Source organism: Temnothorax americanus, unplaced genomic scaffold (assembly GCF_048541705.1).
Source record: "Temnothorax americanus isolate GAGA-0224 unplaced genomic scaffold, ASM4854170v1 Scaffold73, whole genome shotgun sequence".
Lineage (NCBI taxonomy): Eukaryota > Metazoa > Arthropoda > Insecta > Hymenoptera > Formicidae > Temnothorax > Temnothorax americanus.
The window spans coordinates 658,595-680,033 of NW_027509796.1; the positions used below are offsets into that span (position 1 = coordinate 658,595).

Consider the following 21,439-nt stretch of genomic DNA (forward strand, 5'->3'; position numbering starts at 1 on the left):
TTCGCTGGCTCGCTGCGTCCCTGCGTCGCTGCGTCGGGCTGGCGTGTCCGTGCGGTAGGTCGGGGCCTCTCCGGTGTCGCTGATAGCACGCGGGGCTACTGCCGTCGTTTCACGCACTCGGGACCCGGCTGGCTTTTCCTCTCCGGGATATTTTACCACCGTCTAACGATCCGTTCCCTTCGCAGGCGCAATCTGGCAGGACGTCCTCCCGTCCGGTTGGCAGATCCCACCGCTGCCACCAATTGTTGTGCCGTGCCTCTGATTCGAGGGATCGGCACTGAGTTCTTTTGAATCCGCCGGGAGGAAGGAGGAATAATGTTGCCAGAGTTTTTGTCCAACGGTATTTTAATAAAAGACATTTTAAACTTGATACACTAGTTTCGTTGATTTCAATGCCCTGACTCGCGGGCGTTCACAATAGGATAGTTGGCGTTGGTCGTGCGCGATTAGTCTTACGTTCAAGACTGCCCGCGGCTTCTCGGAAAAGCGGGCTTTTTATCTCTTCGCGTATTATTTCCGCGATGCTGACTTAGCTGTCAGCGCTTTTGCTTCCATGTGAGCGACCTGGAAGCCGCTTGCGACACCCGGAATGCCACCTCAGGTGAGTTTGGCAATATTCGGAATGTGCGCTGACAGCTATGTGTCGCAATTCGGGCACGGCAACTTCCGCCTCACAACAATGTCAATAAATAGTATAAAATATTAGAGTTTATATATACAATAAAACTTTCATCAAGTCTCATGAGATGAGTGTACAAACCGTATCGCAAAGTATCAAGCAGCAAATTGCCTAAGAATGCAGAAACAGCAATTTGCATTGTAAAAGACCTCTTTCACAGCACTGACGGAGATTTTGCAAAAAATACCATGATACGTACGCTATTTATGCCAAAGTTATGGAAATTGATGTGTCACTAAAAATAAGAAAGATCTATTGTATTGGAGTATCGCTAAGAATGTCACTAAACTGCATTTTTGTCTTGTTAAGAAATATTTAAATAAACGATACTTACTGAAATGGTGATGTATCTAATTAATGCTCCAAAAAGAATTGGTTCCAGATGACAATTACAATAAATTTAATTGTTTCTCATATGTCATTTTTCTTGATGATTACGTTACTCTGTTTCCCTTACGAAGAGACATTGCAAGGACACTTCGTCCGGAAAGGAAGATATGGAAAATTTGCAGTTAAGTATGACTCTGCAAAAATAATACTAATTTGTTACTTTATATATTTTAATTATTATTATTATTACCTCGCGATGACATTACGAGAGGTTAGGAATACCGGTTTGTCATAACCGGTATTAACCGTTTTGCAAGCCATTGTATTTCTGTTTTTTGCCTGGCGTGTGGTGTCTGTAAATAATCAATAATTTTATTGTATCAGTTTGTAAATTTACCTAGCGTACTGTTATTATGACAAATTTCCTAACCTTTCATCGCGTAATGTCATCGCGTGGAAATAATTATTGTCAGTTTATATTGCATGATAAAAGCTGCGGTCCACTTGATGCTACAAATGCTTCGAAGCGTTCGATCAGAAGAAAAAATTTTACTAATTAACAAATCAAAGAATTCTTCAAAGCATTTGTAGCATTAAGTGGACCGTGATGTATTAATACTTTGAATTCGGCATTTACTTTTAGCGCCTAGATGTATCAATACTTGGAATTTGACGTCTATGTACCCGAGGTCGCCGATTCAAAATATTAATATATCTAGAAACCGAAAACTACGGAGCGCACTATCTAGACCTCGTCATCGGCGACTTGGGACACATAGGTATCAAATTTAAAGAATTGGAACACGTAGACACCGAAAACTACGGAGCCCACTGCCTGAATCCCATCATCGGCGACCTGGGATACGTAGATATAGATATATAATATATTTTTTAAATTTTGAACTAATTCAATTAGTGGAGCCTTTTAATTAATTATTCCAATCTAAATAGTCAGTCATTACGCTAGTGTTTGTGCTGTGGTCCTAATAAAATACTATGCATCAAAAGAATTACTAAAATATCTGGACCGTATATTAGAACGACTTGAAATTTTGTGTGGTGCTGATAAAATACGATGTATTCACATTGGTTTTATCGGGACGGTCACGATACAATACGGAACATGAAAATTATTACAAGGACCGACCAGCTAAGAGCCATTGGCCGCGTTCAGCAGCACAACTGTTGAGTGTCGTCTTATCAACACGCTACGTTGATTAGTTGGGTCTAAAAGTAACATCCAATCACGTTCGATTGCTACTGAGCGGATTGTTCCGCTGAACGCGGCCAATGGTCCCGCTAAAATACGTTTTAATCGAAAAATGGTCCTGCCAAACTACGCTTCACGTATATATACATATACATAGATATGTATTTTACTTTTATTCTAACAATAAATTTACCATTATAATTGTCTCTCCCCTTACTATTTTTTCTTCCTACATAAGGTCCCACATCTGAGTTCTTTGAAACAGCATATTGCAATAGTTTATCGTATGCTGCAAATTTATTGAAACATTTATTTTCGATGGAAATTATCAAGTTTAGCTATATTTCAGTTCCATTTTTAATCAAATTAGGCTTATTCGACGCGTTTTTGCGCGGAACAAAAGAATCTGGCAGAAAAAAGCGTTATTCTGCCCCGCGAAGCGAAATATTAAATCGTTGAAGTTGACGACAATTCAGGTTATGAAACTTGTCATATCGACATAAACCAAAACATAGTAGGCTGCGTTCCGATATTCAGTGCCAGTACTGAAAATCTATTGGGAACGGGCATGCAGTCAATATGGCGGCCATAAGCCGGCTCATATATGTACATTGTACACGCGGAACATATATGTGTGCTCACAAGCTACATTTCCGTAACAGTAACAGTAAAGTTTCGACCAATCGCGTTGCCCGTTTCGGGCGGCTACGGTTACGAACGGCCAAATCGAGCAACGCGATTAGTCGAAACTTTACTGTTACTGCCACGGCAATTCGTGTGTGGAGCCCTTAAGTCCCCGTCTACAATAAATGTTTTAAGCCGTAAACCTTAAGAAATTGATCAATCACAGTCGAATTTGAGGAGAATAATCGACTGTGATTGGTCAATTTCTTACGGCTTATGGCTTAAAGCATCTATTGTAGACGGGGAATAAGAAAATTTACCACAGTCGATTATTCTTCTTGCGGTCAAACAATAATGGACTGTGATTGGTCAATTCTTTTACGGTCATATTGTTACGATATATTTTGTAGGCCTTGTTTGGTATTAAACAAAGAATAACTCTTGTATATATTGTCGACTTGTGTTGCTAGCTGCAAGGCATCTACGAATCAATATATGGTTCAAATACACTTCAGGAGGCTTATTACGGTTCTTGAAACGAGGTGAAAATTACAAAAGTGAGGAAATTCACTAGAGTATCTATGACTTCATTGGTTGAAACCTAGTAAATCTGTTCACTTTTGTATTTTTCACCTCGTTTCAAGAACCGTAATCGATCCCCTGTACTGCTGATACTTATAATATTGTGGCATAAAGTATAAAGCGGGGAACACACACTTCTGCACAACGCATAATGCGTTAAGCATAAGAAAATTGATTGGTCCATACACATGTGCATAAGGAAATAGACCAATCAGTTTTTTTATGCCTACGTATTATGCGTTATGCAAAAGTGTGCTCCCCGCTTAAATTTTCAAAACTGACAGTGGCGTAGTTTACACCGATCACTTGATACGCGTATTAAATAGTAAATAACTAGTAAATAAATCTGATTATTGGCTGATCAGTTCAAATATACTATTTGATACGCGTATCAAGACATTGGTGTAAACTAGGCCAGTAAATTTTAAAACACACTTGAACAACGTGGTACATGCGAGACATGCGTGAAAATGTTTCCCGCGTTTTTCGCGGCAGTTAGCAATGCTCGTCATTTTAAAGTCGTCGTGTCGTCGTTCAATGCACGTGTTGTTAATCTGCTTCTGATGTACTTGTCGTAATAATTATGCATTTGTTGTAACGTTTGTGCGCTCATGTCGTTAATCTGCTTTTGATGTTCCTTGTCGTAATAATTATGCTTTTGTGGTAACGATCGTGCTCGTGTCGTCATTGTAACCTCAGTTGCTCATACATTCTTAATTCTAAAAAGTGATCATTTTTTAACGCTGCCTGTTTCTTTTATCTGATGTTTATTGTATCATTACCGATGTAAGTAACCAACAACAGCAAGAAAAAAATATCTGCTACGTATTACTTTTCCACAAATTAAATATTTTATTATAAGAATTTGATCAGTTGAATTATGGTATGAAATATTTTATCCGTACGTGGTCTAACGCTTCTGCAAACAGAATAAATCGCCAGCAATTTGAGAGCAATAAGCTATTGATTAATTTAATACGCCATAGATTTTGATATAAATTTTGCTAGGCCCAAATTCTGGTGTGAAAAAAATAATGCATGTGTGGCATTTTTTATAATTTTTATATTACATACATACATAATGTCAGAAATTATTTTGCATATATAATACAAAAAACTATGTTATAAGAAATTCCTAAGTAAACTGATAAAATTTGTTAATTATAGTTTATTAATAATTTTAATATTGGATTAGTGTCGCTCGAGAATTTCATGAAAATAATACTTTCAAAGACATATGCTTAAATAATTAAAATATATTATCCATGATTTTAACAGAAACATTTTGTTTTTTTTTTCAATTTTTATTACAAATATTGACTATTGTTCATTTATTATTTTTTTAAATGATTGTATGAATTATTTTATCAACACGTGGTCTAGCGCTACTAATTTCCTTAATTACAGATGCAAGTTGTACGTGGAAAAAATAAAGGGTTAAGCCTTTACATACATAATGATTATGTTTACCACAAAGACAGTCGCTATGATGATACCTTTCGATGCAGCTTACGTCGACGAATGAAATGTCAAGGCTTATTAATAACCCTTGAAGGTAATAGTGTTAAAATTTTGGAAGAGCATAATCATCCAACATCACAATTAGTCATTCTTTGGTCAATATGAAATGAAAGAAGAAATGCTAAAACTTGCACGCGAGACTTGTAGAGATCCAAAGGAAATCTTTGATTCAGTTTGTAGAAGGTAAGATTATTTTGTAATATATTTATTGTACTTTTTAGTTATACTTTATTTTTTTTTTTTTTTTTAGCAATCCAAGTATAGGACAATATTTATCTTTTCCATCTATAAGATGTACCATGCATCGTGAACGTGTAAAGAGTAGACCATCTATACCTGATACATTGGCATCATTACGTGATATGCTGCAAAACTCTATGTTGAAAGACTTCTATAAAGGAAGCATAATTACAAGTTGTGGAAATACAGCGATAATTTTATCAACCAATGATTTAATAGATGCTTTATCTTCCGCTACCGAAATTTATGTGGATGGAACATTTTCTGTAAGTACGACTGTTTCTTTATTAGATTAAGAAAATTAAAAAGTTACAAGACATCTTTTCACTGTTTTATTTGGATCAATGTCTCTAAGGCCAAGTTTCGCAATAGTTGTAAGTTGTAACCATCGATCATTTTATATTGAAAAGTTAATCATTAAACTTATTACACATAGGTTTAGATAACGATTTAATGAGGTTGAAATGTACAGGCAAGAATTACTATTACATTGCGTTGATAATTGTACTCATAAAAAATAAAATAATTATTAAGTTGCATGCAGAAAGCATCGGTTGGTGAGGGAAAGGTATCGCTTTACATTAAAAGTTGTTAAATTTAATGATTGTATATAAAAGTCGTAAAGTAACGTTGAAGATTTATATGTGTATAACTTTTTAATAAACAATGATCAGCGGCTAAAACCACTTGACGATTGATCAGACTTATGACTATAACAACATATGTCAAAGTTATCGGACATATATCTGTTAAAATAAATAATTATCATATTATTTTTACTTCAACATTAAACATTTTGTTTTTACATTTACATTCCAGTCCAGTCACTTTAGACTTTATCTTTGAAAAAAATCCCAGCCAGCTGAATTTTGGTATGTATTTTCATTTAGTAGTTATAAATAATATGTCAAAAATCCCCATCAATCCATTGTAGGCAAAAAATTTTACAGCGAATAATAGGTGTAAAAAAATTAATTTTTAGTAAGTATTTCCTTATTTGTTGGTCCTATTGCAGCCGGCGGCTGCAATGACGACGACAGGCGACGAGACGAGGAAGCAGCCAAAAATTATGGGAGACATAATCTTGCCGCACCCCTTGGTGACGTACGACGAAGGAAGAAAGGGGTATAAGTCGGTGGCACCGCCGGAAGAGAGAGACGACCGAGCAAGCCCCGAAACGGTGAGGGCCCAGTGGCGTAGGATCCAAGCGGCCAAGCGAGACGCGGCGACAGTGGCGGAGCGGCTGAGTGCTATGCGACGCGGGGCGACGATATAAGTCGCAATGTGTATATATAGATATAGTTAGGCTTAAGAGTTCAAATATTAGGGTTAAGCTAGTAACGTGTAAGGCAATTAGGTTAAGCTTTAGTTAACGCGCGAGCATGGCAGTATGGTTAAGATACGAAGTACAGGGGTTAAGTTCCCGATAATATGGAATATGGTGAGGTAAAACCATTGGAGAAGCCGACGTGACAATTAGTCATTGGAGAAGCCGACGTGACAATTAGTCAGACAGAATTTATTTTCCTTTGTTTAATTCCCAGATGTTTTTTTTGTGTTTGATTTTATACACACTTTCGTAAACGAGAAAGATGTTTATTTTGTTTGAATATAGAGATTATGTTATTTTGATTTAAATAAGCGCGAGGGTAATTTGTCCCGAAAAACCAGGAATTTACGTTAAAAATAGAAAACCCGGCAAGTTAAAAAAAAAGGATTAAGAGTCGATAAGACTCGAGTAGATAACCCCTGAGGGGATTGAGAACTACTGGCGCGCAAGCCAGAGTAAAGGCGCGTACACAACAAGCGAGGCGGTACACGAAATCACCTAGCCACCGAATAGATCGGGATAAAAATAACGGGAATAAGTAGCAACTACCGCAGAAACGTAATCTGACCATCGAAGGGCCAATGGAACGCGCGTAACCGGAAATCGGCATACCAAAAACGTGGTAAGCAAATCGGACGAACGGGCAGCGCGATTGGAGAAATCGCGACGTAAAGGGACATACGAGAACCAACTAAACGGGTTACCATGAAAAACCGGCGTCGCGAATAGGTAAATCCGGAAATCGCCTTACCACCCCGCGTGGTAATGCGATGGGAGAAACCGGCGGATTGAGAGGCCGAACAAAGGGGCAGAATCGAATACGATGTCGCGAAAAACGATGAGAAACAATCGATCCGCAAATCGATCGGGTGTAAGCGGAAATCGCGATACCACAGAGGCGCGGTTCACGATTTCGAACAACCTCCGTTACAAAGGGCGAAATAAGGGTACGAAGGAGTTACCGGCGACTGGAATAGATTATCCAGACTAGCGAATTACAAATTGAACGCGTGCAACCCGTAATCACGTTGCCACGGAGGCGCGGTTCGCGATAACGGGAAGCCACCTAGTGAAGAGACACCGTATGCGTATAAACGAATAACGGGCACCGAAATAAGAAAGGGTGACCATCGGTAGGCAAGCCGAGCGCGCGAAAGGCGAAGTAGCGATACCAGGGGAACATGGTAAGCGACAACGGGTAACTAGCGATAGGATCGTCGATAAACCTATGCGAGCAAGCGAGGAATGAGGCAACAAACGATGACCGACCATCGGCCGGCGTAGCGAAAGCGTAACGAACGAAATCACGATCCACGGATAAGTGGTCACAGGAAAGACGGGATCCGATTACCGGGACAATTAAACACAACGAAATTCATCTAGGTTGCGATGAATAAGTCGATCCAAATCGAAAGGAAGCGAGTGGAACGTTTGCAAAGGGCGCTTCCCGAAACCACGCGTACATAGGGCAACAAGCCGTGAATGACCCAGGTGAACGGACAACGTCCCGAAACTGCGAGCGAGGCGTTAGACATAGGAAACAAAATGTAAACGCGGGGTCCCAATTCTAAGACAGAATTTAATGACATGATTCAGACTAACAAAAATTTAATCACTGAGCTCCGGAAATGGGACACCGGGTAGATACTCGGCGAAATATTTGAGATGTATGAAAAACCTGTTATTGCGAGAACCATTGTTCAGAACGGTAGGAATGTGAATAACAAGACACAATGGGCCTTTTGTTTGAGGCAACATCTGTCACAAAGGAACGCGGAAGCGACGTGCGGCACCTGCCACTGTACCTGTACCTGTACCTGTACCTGTTGGCGATCCCAAGTCCGTTCGGGGAGATCCTAAGTCGGTCCAGCGCAGATCCAGAGACACAGTCAGCGATGCACAGCTGCAGTCCAGAAGAGGTCCGAGGTGCTTGGTCCATCGACAATCCAAGATCCAGCGGCAACGGGGCGACCTGAAACAGAAACAAGGAAAGAGGAATCAGCGAGGCGTCGAAAGGTTGGGAAAATCCTAATATCTAGCGTTATCCTTTCTCGTTTTGGGGATTAAAATTGAGTGGCGACCGTGTCGGTGACACCTAAATCTAAATCGGTGGGAATATCACTCCTCTGTTCGGTTACACTATGACTAAAATAGCTATTATTAAATGTATAGATTAGCAAATTTTCTACAAAAAAAGGTCGTATACTTATTTTGCAAAAGCAAATGTTTTCACATATTATATGACTTATCAAGTTAAAGCCTATATGCTTTATGAATAATAACGCTGTCCAACACCATTTTGCAACATGAGTGTAAATAGTCATTTCCGAGGTATACTAACTAAAAATACATACCAAAATTCAGCTAGCTAGAACTTTTTTCTTAATTTTTGTTTTTTTACTAGTATGACTGAACTATATAAACAAAAATCTTTCCTAAATTATTACGGTACATCTTTTCGATGTCCGTGACGAAGGCGTAGCGGTGCCAGCGCCAGCGCGTCAACACGTCGGCTAAAGCGGGTAGCAAATTGGCGCCTGTGAGAAGGTGGTGATTCAGCGACTCGCCGGACACTGTCTCTTGCGACCCGTTAAACACCACCCGTAGTTTGGTGGAGGAGCTTGATTCTCGAAGGACCAAAAATGTTCGACAGCACGCGGTAGCGCGAGAGAGCGCGAGGTAGAAGACGACCACAGAAAAGGAGACAAGTACAGAATTGAAAAATAAAACAGATATATTCAAAAATGTATGTACAGGTATTTACAGTTCTTTTCCTTGTGGCCGAAGAAAGCCGTGAAGCGCGCACAGAAGCTACGGCAAGCGACGCGGCGAAAGCGTGTTCAAAACGCGGAATAGCGAAAGGAGATGTGCAAAGCGGCGTAAAGCGGTGCGAAAAGCGGTTTTCTGTGATCTACGAGCGAAATCGATTCCGCGGCGCAGCGGCGGTCCTTTTAACGCTTCCGAGGCGAAACTCCCTCCCTGCAGATTTCTCCGAATTTCGGGAGGGTGATTGGCCACCGAATTCGGCTCTTGAGATGCGTCTGAAGAGTTAGTGTTGGCTGCTGACCATGTTGCTCTGGTCGAGACTCATGGTTGTCTTCTGTTGGAGGAGGCACTCCCGAACTCGCGGTTGCCGGCGATGATCCGGCTCGAAGGACCAAAAATGGCCCCGCCACGTGGCCCCATCTCAAGGGACTGCCTCTAGCCGATGCGCAGTTTTTGGCTGGAGATCCGGTCGAGTTGCTCCTGGGAGCAGAAGTCTGCTCCACCATCCTCGAAGAGGGCCTTCGAAAGGGTGGGCCGCATGCCCCGATCGCGCAGAAGACAGCCTTCGGGTGGATTCTGTCCGGCGGCTGCGGTGCTTCAGCCCTCCACGCGCGCGGCAGTTTTCAAGCGACGGCCGACAACGAGATGGCCGATCTCGTGCGCCGCTTCTGGGAGCAAGAAGCAGAGCCTTCCACTCCCGCCGCCCTCACGCCAGATGAACAGAGGTGCGAGGACTTTTATGTGCAAACGCACTCTCGCACGGAGACGGGACGGTACGTGGTCCGCCTACCGTTTTCCAAGACGCCAACAACGTTGTCGAAAACTTGCCGACCGGCCGAACGCCTGCTGACCGCCATGGAGCGTAAGTTCCACAGAGACGCCCGGTTCGGAGAGCTCTACCGTGAGTTCATGCGAGAGTACGAAGACCTGAAACACATGGAGTTAGCTACGGTCTCGCCATTCAATGAGAATGAGTATGGATGCTTCTTACCTCATCATGGAGTCCTCCGAGAATCAAGCTCCTCCACCAAACTACGGGTGGTGTTTAACGGGTCGCAAGAGACAGTGTCCGGCGAGTCGCTGAATCACCACCTTCTCACAGGCGCCAATTTGCTACCCGCTTTAGCCGACGTGTTGACGCGCTGGCGCTGGCACCGCTACGCCTTCGTCACGGACATCGAAAAGATGTACCGGCAGATCCTCATCCACCCGGACGACAGGACGTACCAATGCATCCTCTGGCGGTGCGCCCTCCTCGCCCTCGTGTGCGTGTACCGGCTCCGCACGGTGACATACGGCCTCGCGTGCGCGCCGTTTCTTGCCATTCGCACGTTGCAACAGTTGGCTCGAGACGAACAATCGCGATATCCGCAGGGAGCGATCGCGTTACGCGAGAACACCTACGTCGACGACGTTGTCTCGGGCGCGAACACTCTGTCCGCTGCGATCGCGAAACAGGCCGAACTCCGCGGACTGTGCACGGCGGGCGGGTTCCCGAAGTCCCGCGTCGTGAAGCTGACGTCACCGGTTTCATGTTGCGACCCGACGGGGTCGTCACCTGTTTTCGAGTGCTTTGTGTATAGCATGGATCGTCCCTTTGTTCCAGCGTTATTGTTGTTTGACTTTATAATTGATTACAATGTTAAAGTTTCTAGAAAGCTAATCCCGAACGATCCATGCTATACCGAATATTCCGCGACAATTCCTGAGCGGCATTTCACGCGAATATTAATTTACTCAATTTGCATGTGCTGACATGCAGCCGAACGCGACTTCGTCGCGGTGCTGAGTTTTCGATCTCAAACAATTATTCATATTTAAACAGTCAATTAATTATAAATATTTTTATTAATACTTTTATATAAATTGTTATGTATTATATTATTCTGTATTTTTTGATTGTCATGTTTAATTTTTGTACAAAATGTTCTCTTTATCATTATTATCCCTGTATGTATTCAAATCTCATATTTTACCTTTTTATATAATATTTTAAACCAGCTTTTTGTCATAAGTGTATAAAATAAAAAATAATTTGTATTATTTTTAGTACAATATATGCTGATGCATAATTTTATTGTATTTATTACAGCTTTTCATGTTTTATTCCAATATGTGTACATTTTGAATAATTCAAAATTTTGTCATAACTGCCAATGTTGTAAGAGATACATTTTTTCAATATCTAAATGCAGCTACGAATACCTACTTGAAAAAAATTAACTATATGTAGATATACATATAAATTTTTAATAAGTAGATACAATTATAATAATTTTAAAATGTATCTAGATACGTTTCAAATTATTTTCAAATATAATGTTTAATAAAAATGTATAATATTATGCAAAATATAATATTATATGTATACTACATATGATAGAGGTAATTAAATGGGAAAAAATAGATATATTGATTATTATTTTATTATTGGTTATTAATTACCTTATTAATTAGATACTATTAATTGTTTAAAGTTATTTTAGTGTTATGTAACATTTTAGTATACAGGGTGATTCATAAGTATATGTCAATACTTTGTGGGTGTAATGTAAAAATAAGACTAAAATGTTCTATACAATTTGTTCTGAAATTGCTTTATTTCAGAGCTAGTGCAGCAAAGAAGGGATAACGAACTCAATACAAACTAAGTTATTTCTCCCACAATTCACAAATTAGGACAATTTTTATCTTAAAGCTTGTACTGCCCTCATGTTGTTTATGCCTAGCTAGGTATTACATTATGTATTGCATCATTACTCTGATTTAAGGATTTTCAGAAAATGTTTTATACATTTTAGTCGTATTTTTACCTTTACATTACACCCACAAAGTATTTACATGTACTCTTATGAGTTATCCTGTATAAATACATACACACACACACACACACACGCACACGCACACGCACACGCACACGCACACGCACACGCACACGCACACGCACACGCACACGCACACGCACACACACACATATATACGTCAGATCCATTACTTTTCGACGAAAGGTTGCGGGGGTGGGTCACCGATTTTGATGCCGATTTTTTCCTCGAAAGTACACTAAAAAAAGAGATGATCCCGAAAATTTGAGCCCGATTCGATCAAATCCGGCCGCTGGAGAATTTTTTGAATTTTGAAAAAAGTCGATTTTTTAGTCATTTTCAAAAATTTATATCTCAGCTTCTATATAATTTAGAGACTCGTTTGAGGCCGCATTCTTTTCTGTAAAACTCTACTTTTAAGGAAAAAATTGGTCATTGGTTTACACTCAAGTCCGGCTTCACGGCGAGCTGCTAACTAAACCACTGTTTTAGAGAAATTCTGCCTATTTTTAAAATGCTGTCATATCTACAGTTTTTGAAGTAGAGGGTTGATCAGCAGCTGATATTTTTTGTTCAGGTATACTCTGAAGAAATCTACCCACTTTTTACTTGATTGCTTCTATTTCGTTAAGTTATGGCCATCTGAAGCCGATCGATTTTTGAAAAACGCCATTTTCAGATAGCCAGAACTTTTTTCTTTCAACTCGAAATCCTTTGAAATTTTCAGGGAATATACTTCATTCTATCCTTAAACAACCCTGAAAATTTTAATTTTGGAATAAAAGTGGTTTCCGAGTTATGAAGTTTTTAAAATGTCAACTTTTCGATTTAATATGACATTTTTTGTGGTTTTATCATCAATTTTGTAAATTTAATGTAAATAATTGATATTTTTCGGAAAATATATTCGAAAATAAGGAGCAAAACGGATTGTTTGCAAAAATTGAGGGAAAAAATTAATATTTTTTATTTTGATTTATTTGTTTAAAATTGTTCAAAGTTTATATATACTACTAACGTTAATACTGTTATTTTTAATGTTTATTGTTAAAGATGATATAGTTTTATATGTTATAATATGAAATACACATGTTTTACTTATTCTATTTATACTACTTGAATTAAAAAATTTTTTTTTGTTTATCAAATGAAGTTATTCCCATTTCTATGGTGTTTTCATTTATTGGCTTAAAGCAATGGTGCAGTCTTGTCTCTTTAATGGTCGAAACGCTGTCAAATCTTTTCTTTAGAAGCCTTTGACTTTTTTGGACTTCAGTATCAAGAACCCATAATGCTCTATAAATTGTAATTATTAATGATTCTATAATAGATGAATTTAGACATCAAATTGTACTATTTTAAATAAATATACCTGATGCTGGTTAATTCTTCAGAAACATACTCATACATTTCTAATGGATTAGTTATCTGTTTTTCTGGTGGTGATCGAATGCAATATCTCATTGTTGTTCGCTTAACAACTGCTCCAATACCATCACAAACACTTTTTCCATGGCTCGTAGCGAAGAAATTGTAGGAGGTTACTTTTATTCCAAAATCTCTCTCGTGGTAGCAAACATTAACTAAATTATTTCTATGTAAACAAACAAAAGAATTTTAATTGCGATACATATATCATAATAGTAGAAAAAATAATGTTATTTAAGAAAATTTGTATTATATTCCAAGGTTAGTATTTCTATTTTTATTAATTTTTCGAAATTCTTACTTATTTTTATATTGACTTGGCGCTCCATTGGAAAAATAAATAATATTTTTAATCCATGAAAAATCCCTTTTCAGAACTTGAATCAATTGGTTTTGAAAAGCATGAACTGTGTATGCAAAATGATCTTTTGTGTCACTTATTACACAAAAACTTAGTTGTTCCAGTTGGTCCTTATCTTCTTTGTGAGGATCTTTATAATACAGACAAAAAAGATGGATTGTGGCCTGTAAATTGTTATAATAAAATGCTTGTACTGATCGCTGTATTATAAAAGAGTAATTTTCGGCAAAGTCCATTGTTATTATGCAAGTATCAGGTTGTAATTTTTTTTTACAATCAGATAGATAGTTCTTCTGACAATCCGTAATGTAAGAATGTATTGTCAAATTCCACACATCAGAAAATAAATTATTAAAGAAATCGTTTTTTGTTTCCGAATAATTTGCTAGATAAGCTCTGGTTCCTGTCGTGTCCCAGTGTTTAAAATTAATTACATCACTTTGCAAATCAAAACTTGAATCGTCGATCAAATGTTTCATTTCCTTTATTCCAGGGCAATTTTTACATTTATGTAACATGCATTCTCGACTATCAGTACTACAAACAGAAGCAGTGATTAAATCTCTGTATTTAAATTTATTTGTCAAAGCAAATATTTTGAGTCTAACGTTTTCATGTTCAGCACATAGACATATATCGTGGGTACCAGGATCACCAGCATAAATACACTCTTCTGGCTTAAGAGTCGCAAAATAAGAAAATTTTGGTAAACGTTCGTCTCCGGTGTAATCATTGACAAAGTTGTTATATAGATCTCGAAGTGTGTATAACAACATTTTTTTTGCACTAGTTCCATTTGTCCCGAATCACTACGTTTTCTCTTGTACTGTTTAATTCCAGGGCAAATCTAGCAATTATTTTCATCCAGATAATAATTCTGAATTTTTTCATTCATAGCGTCCGATACTTTTCTATATGTTTTTTTTTTGCGAACGATTAAACCATCTGAAATGAATAACAAATCAAAATTAATTAGAAAGTTAAAACTTAAATATCTTTTGTACATTCCAATTAAATATAATTAATAATCTGTTGTAAAATGTTTAAGAGTTTATACTTTAAACTTTATAGCATTAAACTTACCATCAATCTCTTTCAATTTTCGAAATTCGCGAAATACATAATCCGTACATGGAAAATATTTTTTAACATCGTAAAATTTCCATGTTCCTGGTAAAATAGTAAGTACTTGTATGTTCGAAATCGAACTGCTGCCAAAATGATAGCAGAATTTCTCGAGCAACGTAATCGGATTATTTCGAATATTTCAAGCTAAATGTATTCTCGTTTCGAAGAATAAGTACCGTGTTTCCGAGAAGTTGCGAGAGATCATAAACAGTGTCACGCTGTTTCCGCGTGTACCGATACGCTCCCTTTGTCTCGAGAACCTCTAAGCGAGAGGTAAACGCTCGGGACACAGGGAGAGACAAATACCAAAACAGCTGATCGGTCGTCGGCCCCAAGGACTGCTGAAATTGTCAAGTGACGTACGTCTCGAGGGGTCGATTGCCGATTGGTCCAGCGAAATTTCGGAGCGTGAACGGGGAGGCGGAGTGCGAGCTGATAAAAGCTCCGGCCCTCCGCGCGCAAAGGGACATTCGTTTTCCGAGTCATATTGAGAGAAAAGTGAGAATTGCTATCAACGACGATACCGAATTAGCGAGCTATTGCGATTCCGCGTCTCGTTTTCAACTTCGATCGGTCTCAAAGCGCCTTTTCGCTGCTCTCGGGATTCAGCTCGTGCTTCGAGTGACGGCTCACGTCTCGCGCATTCGCCCGCAAGAATATCGAATCTCTATTGTAAAATAGCTGTAAATATAGTTTGTAACTATTGACTATTATAGACGTTGTTATAAAAGGATAAACTTTATTGACTTTTGAACTCTAAATCCCAAGCCCATTCGCGCACATTGTACTTTTTTATTAATCGTTTTCGCAGAATTAAATCGATTTTGTAATGAACAAATAATATCTTTAAAAGATTTACTATCTGTTATAATATTTTGTGTGACAGTATTTTCCAGTATGTTAATATCCAAGTCATAAGCAGTATTTATTTTCTTAGTAATTTTTTGTGTAATATCTATCAATAATTGTTCCACCTTAAGTGCAAAGCGTTCTTTAGACAATCTATCTTTATCTACTGGATCTTGATTAAGTAGATTTAATAAACTATTGATGACATTTATTTCCTGACTTTTAGTTTGGTACAATGATCCGAATGAATTGCTTGAATGTAATGAAACTCCCTGGGATGGCAGAATTTTTTGAGTTTTTTTTGTATTTGTCGCCGATTCGTCGAGTGGTACACTTTCATTATGTTCTTGACACAATTTGTGAATTTTTTCATCACATACTTTACATATTTTTTCACCAGGAATTAAATTTATGGAACTACCTTGAAATAAAACTCTATTCAATTGCTGGCAAGTTTCTAAATTTATAATTCGAAGATGTGCAGTAATATTTTTTTTATGTTTACTAAAAGGGTCACAACATTTACGTTTAAGTGAAGAGTAATAATCTAAAAAATGAAGCTTATGAAAATTACAAATTTTCTCCGCTAACATTTAATCATTAAATTGATAATCTGATAACCAATACTTTAAAAGCAAAATATCTCCTTCTGTCAAATCTTTGAAATCATGAAGACTTTGTGTATCTGTGTATGTTTGTCTGTGACATTCAGAGTTTGTCAACAATCCAACAGTACACTTATCCATTTTGCAATATTACTAATATTAAATTACGACAAAACTTCACAAAATTTTGAAAAAAAAAAATACATTATAATTTGAATAAATTAAAAATTTTTTTAGCAAACACATTTCACAAATAAATTTAGTTGTAAAAAGTGAGGTTATGAATTACGACAACAGTTGTTTAATCAGTTTTATTAGAAATTTGTAACTTGTGAGCACACGAATAAATAAGTTTATTTAGAAATTTAAAACTACACAAAATACACGACAAATTTTAAATGAAAAATGCAAAATATTATTTAACTATGGAGCAAGGGATAAACTGAGATAAACGTCAACAATACAAAATGCTCCGACACATTTGACTGTCGGTAAGAATGATCTCCTTAAATTAAATTTTTCAATAGACTGGCGGTAAATTATGAGCAAAGTATAATTTGCTAATCATGACATGATAGTTCTCAAATACATTGGAAATTTGTATTCAACATATTATTAAAAGAAATGAACAAATATTTATTTTTTAAAAATTTTAAACAAATAAATCAAAATAAAAAATATTAATTTTTTCCCTCAATTTTTGCAAACAATCCGTTTTGCTCCTTATTTTCGAATATATTTTCCGAAAAATATCAATTATTTACATTAAATTTACAAAATTGATGATAAAACCACAAAAAATGTCATATTAAATCGAAAAGTTGACATTTTAAAAACTTCATAACTCGGAAACCACTTCTATTCCAAAATTGAAATTTTCAGGGTTGTTTAAGGATAGAATGAAGTATATTCCCTGAAAATTTCAAAGGATTTCGAGTTGAAAGAAAAAAGTTCTGGATATCTGAAAATGGCGATTTTTTGAAAATCGATCGGCTTTAGATGGCCATAACTTAACGAAATAGAAGCAATCAAGTAAAAAATGGGTAGATTTCTTCAGAGTATACCTGAACAAAAAATATCAGCTGCTGATCAACCCTCTACTTCGAAAACTGTAGATATGACAGCATTTCAAAAATAGGCAAAATTTCTCTAAAACAGTGGTTTAGTTAGCAGCTCGCCGTGAAGCCGGACTTGAGTGTAAACCAATGACCAATTTTTTCCTTAAAAGTAGAGGGTTTACAGAAAAGAATGCGGCCTCAAACGAGTCTCTAAGTTATATAGAAGTTGAGATATAAATTTTTGAAAATGACTGAAAAATCGACTTTTTTCAAAATTCAAAAAATTTTCCAGCGGCCGGATTTGATCGAATCGGGCTCAAATTTTCAGGATCATCTCCTTTTCTAGTGTACTTTCGAGGAAAAAATCGGCATCAAAATCGGTGACCCACCCCCGCAATCTTTCGTCGAAAAGTAATGGATCTGCCCATACATATGTATGTATGCAGGCAGTAGTATAAGATATTTAGTTACATGCATTTAGTTACGTTATCTACATACTTTTTGTGTATCTATAACTATCATTAGTTACATTTTCTTACCCATTAACTGTAACTATAAGGACTCAGACACCATGCAAGGAATAAGGATCAAAGAATAGATATTAATAGTCGCATCCTTTTTCAATGCACGTCTATTGAAAAAGGATGCGACTATGAATTCTATTTCTTGTTCCTTATTCCTCGCATTGTATCTGAGCTCTACTAGTTACATTGTTTTCTGTATCTTATCTCAAAATTGTGTTTTAGATACAAGATGTACTTTCTGCTTCTTAATCAAAGATTAGTTATGACCATAGACTTATATGGAGATAGGCTGAATAAGATATATAATTTATATATACTAATGTTCGAGATTCCGTTACTACTGCGCCACCCAATCAGATGGCAGCATCGATCGGATATCGACTGCGCATCACCGCGGTAGCTCGCGCCCGCACGGGCGCGCTCATCGCCAACGTCTTCCTCGCGATCGAGGCAATTGTGCAAATGGGCCGTCGTGAGACAGGTTAGTTTTACCCTACTGATGACCAGTCATTGCGATAGTAATCCTGCTCAGTACGAGAGGAACCGCAGGTTCGGACATTTGGTTCACGCACTCGGTCGAGCGGCCGGTGGTGCGAAGCTACCATCCGTGGGATTATGCCTGAACGCCTCTAAGGCCGTATCCTCTCTAGTCAAAGGTGGCAATGATATCTCTAGGAGTTTCGTGAGTCGAAAGGCTCAAAACAATGTGACACACTACTAGGCGGCCGGTCCCCCTTAAACGGGAGACCCGGTCGTCGCACGAGCCCGGTTTGCCGTACGGCGCCTCTGCCCGTCGCCGTCGTCGGGATCACACCACTTACGACGGCACGGCGTCTAACGGTCGAACATGAGTTTCGCGAGTTCGATGTCGAGACTCGGAATCGTCTGTAGACGACTTAGGTACCCATATGGGCAGATCCATTACTTTTCGACCAAAGGTTCCAGGGGTGGGTCACCGATTTTTATGCCAATTTTTTCCTCGAAAGTACACTAGAAAAAGAGATAATCCTGAAAATTTTAGCTTGATTCGATCAAATCCGGCCGCTGGAGAATTTTTTGAATTTTGAAGAAAGTCGATTTTTCAGTCATTTTCAAAAATGTATATCTCAGCTTCTATATAATTTAGAGACTCGTTTGAGGCCGCATTCTTTTCTGTAAACTCTCTACTTTTAAGAAAAAAAATTGGTCATTGGTTTACACTCAAGTCCGGCTTCACGGCGAGCTGCTAACTAAACCACTGTTTTAGAGAAATTTTGCCTATTTTTGAAATGCTGTCATATCTACAGTTTTCGAATTAGAAGGTTGATCAGCTGCTGATATTTTTTGTTCAGGTATACTCTGAAGAAATGTACCCACTTTTTGCTTGATTGCTTTTATTTCGTTAAGTTATGGCCATCTAAAGCCGATCGATTTTTGAAAAATCGCCATTTTCAGATAGCCAGAACTTTTTTCTTTCAACTCGAAATCCTTTGTAATTTTCATAGGGAATTTTCATCAGGGAATATACTTCATTATATCCTTAAATAACCCTGAAAATTTCAATTTTGGAATAGAATTGGTTTCCGAGTTATGAAGTTTTTAAAATGTCAACTTTTTGATTTAATATGACATTTTTTGTGGTTTTATCATCAATTTTGTAAATGTAATGTAAATAATTGATATTTTTCGGAAAATATATTTGAAAATAAAGAGCAAAACGGATTGTTTGAGAAAATTGAGAGAAAAAATTAATATTTTTTATTTTGATTTATTTGTTTAAAATTTTTAAAAAGTAAATATGTTTATTTTTTTTAATAATATGTCACACACACGCACGCACGCACGCACGCACGCACGCACGCACGCACGCACGCACGCACGCACGCACGCACGCACGCACGCACGCACGCACGCACGCACGCACGCACGCACGCACGCACGCACGCACGCACGCACGCACGCACGCACGCACGCACGCACGCACGCACGCACGCACGCACGCACGCACGCACGCACGCACGCACGCACGCACGCACGCACGCACGCACGCACGCACGCACGCACGCACGCACGCACGCACGCACGCACGCACGCACGCACGCACGCACGCACGCACGCACGCACGCACGCACGCACGCACGCACGCACGCACGCACGCACGCACGCACGCACGCACGCACGCACGCACGCACGCACGCACGCACGCACGCACGCACGCACGCACGCACGCACGCACGCACGCACGCACGCACGCACGCACGCACGCACGCACGCACGCACGCACGCACGCACGCACGCACGCACGCACGCACGCACGCACGCACGCACGCACGCACGCACGCACGCACGCACGCACGCACGCACGCACGCACGCACGCACGCACGCACGCACGCACGCACGCACGCACGCACGCACGCACGCACGCACGCACGCACGCACGCACGCACGCACGCACGCACGCACGCACGCACGCACGCACGCACGCACGCACGCACGCACGCACGCACGCACGCACGCACGCACGCACGCACGCACGCACGCACGCACGCACGCACGCACGCACGCACGCACGCACATATATTTTTTAATAAATATATCAATACAATTTTTTAGCGACAGAATGATATAATTTTGTGCCTATGGCCCATGGACTCCGATTTTACAAAACGTTTTTACCTGAATTACGCGCGTGTGAGAATACAGCTACGTTTTGCGCGTGGCGCAACGATCTCTTTGACGCTTTAAATCAGAAGCAAGGTGTGAAGCGTGAAGATAATTATTACAAGGTTAATATAATTTTGAACAATTTATTACGTTTTTATTTGATGTTTATGTTAATATGATTAACTTTATATTGCGTTATGTTAACATTACAAAACATTTGATAATACTAAATATATTTTTGTTAGACTATTGAAGAATCTCTTAAAAAATTGGATAGTTGGGAAGAATACCTCCATAATGGTGCACGTTCAAAAGCTACGTTTTTAACAAGACAGACTGCAGAAGGACTCCGCGTTACTTTGAAGTCAACGATTGCGTTAATACAGTATTTGACCTTAAATGCTGGTTTTGATTATGTTCCAACAGGACGCTTGAATCAAGCGTCACTGGAGGTTGGTTAACGGTTATCATTGTACGCAGTAACGATTGTATACGAGTCGTCGTGCGAATATTAACGTTAATATAAGATTTTTTTGCGTGTACCTGTAGTATAAAACGTGTACGGCACGCTATTAACTGATATGAAAACAGAGGGACAAGAGGAGCGTCGAATACATCCTAATTTAAAACTATATTATCTAATCAAGCCGTTAGAAAACTTATACGCGATCCACGGTCGTTGATTTAATTATTGAAGATCGTTATACGCCTGCTTTATCCGTTCCATGTAAAACTCCG

The 21,439-nt window shown here is 38.9% G+C and overlaps 1 protein-coding gene and 2 long non-coding RNA genes across 4 annotated transcripts; 2 read left to right on the forward strand and 1 right to left on the reverse strand.

Moving 5' to 3' along the window:
• The first annotated feature begins 5,363 nt into the window (after positions 1-5,363).
• LOC143906547 (uncharacterized) lies at positions 5,364-8,492 on the forward strand. Of its 2 annotated transcripts, none has more exons than XR_013259562.1 (3): positions 5,364-5,452; positions 6,006-6,058; positions 6,202-8,492. It is a non-coding gene; the product is annotated as an uncharacterized LOC143906547 (long non-coding RNA). The 2 variants fall into 2 exon arrangements; XR_013259563.1 differs by having other exon boundaries at positions 6,202-8,340.
• A 1,059-nt stretch (positions 8,493-9,551) lies between these two features.
• Positions 9,552-11,037, forward strand: LOC143906540 (uncharacterized). Its single transcript, XM_077422683.1, has 2 exons — positions 9,552-9,564; positions 9,626-11,037. Exons 1-2 carry the CDS (start codon positions 9,552-9,554, stop codon positions 11,035-11,037), a joined length of 1,425 nt encoding a protein of 474 aa, XP_077278809.1.
• A 2,083-nt stretch (positions 11,038-13,120) lies between these two features.
• On the reverse strand, positions 13,121-16,643 carry LOC143906542 (uncharacterized). Its single transcript, XR_013259561.1, has 3 exons — positions 13,834-16,643; positions 13,477-13,698; positions 13,121-13,400 (listed from the first exon to the last, which is right to left on the reverse strand). It is a non-coding gene; the product is annotated as an uncharacterized LOC143906542 (long non-coding RNA).
• Positions 16,644-21,439: the final 4,796 nt, after the last annotated feature.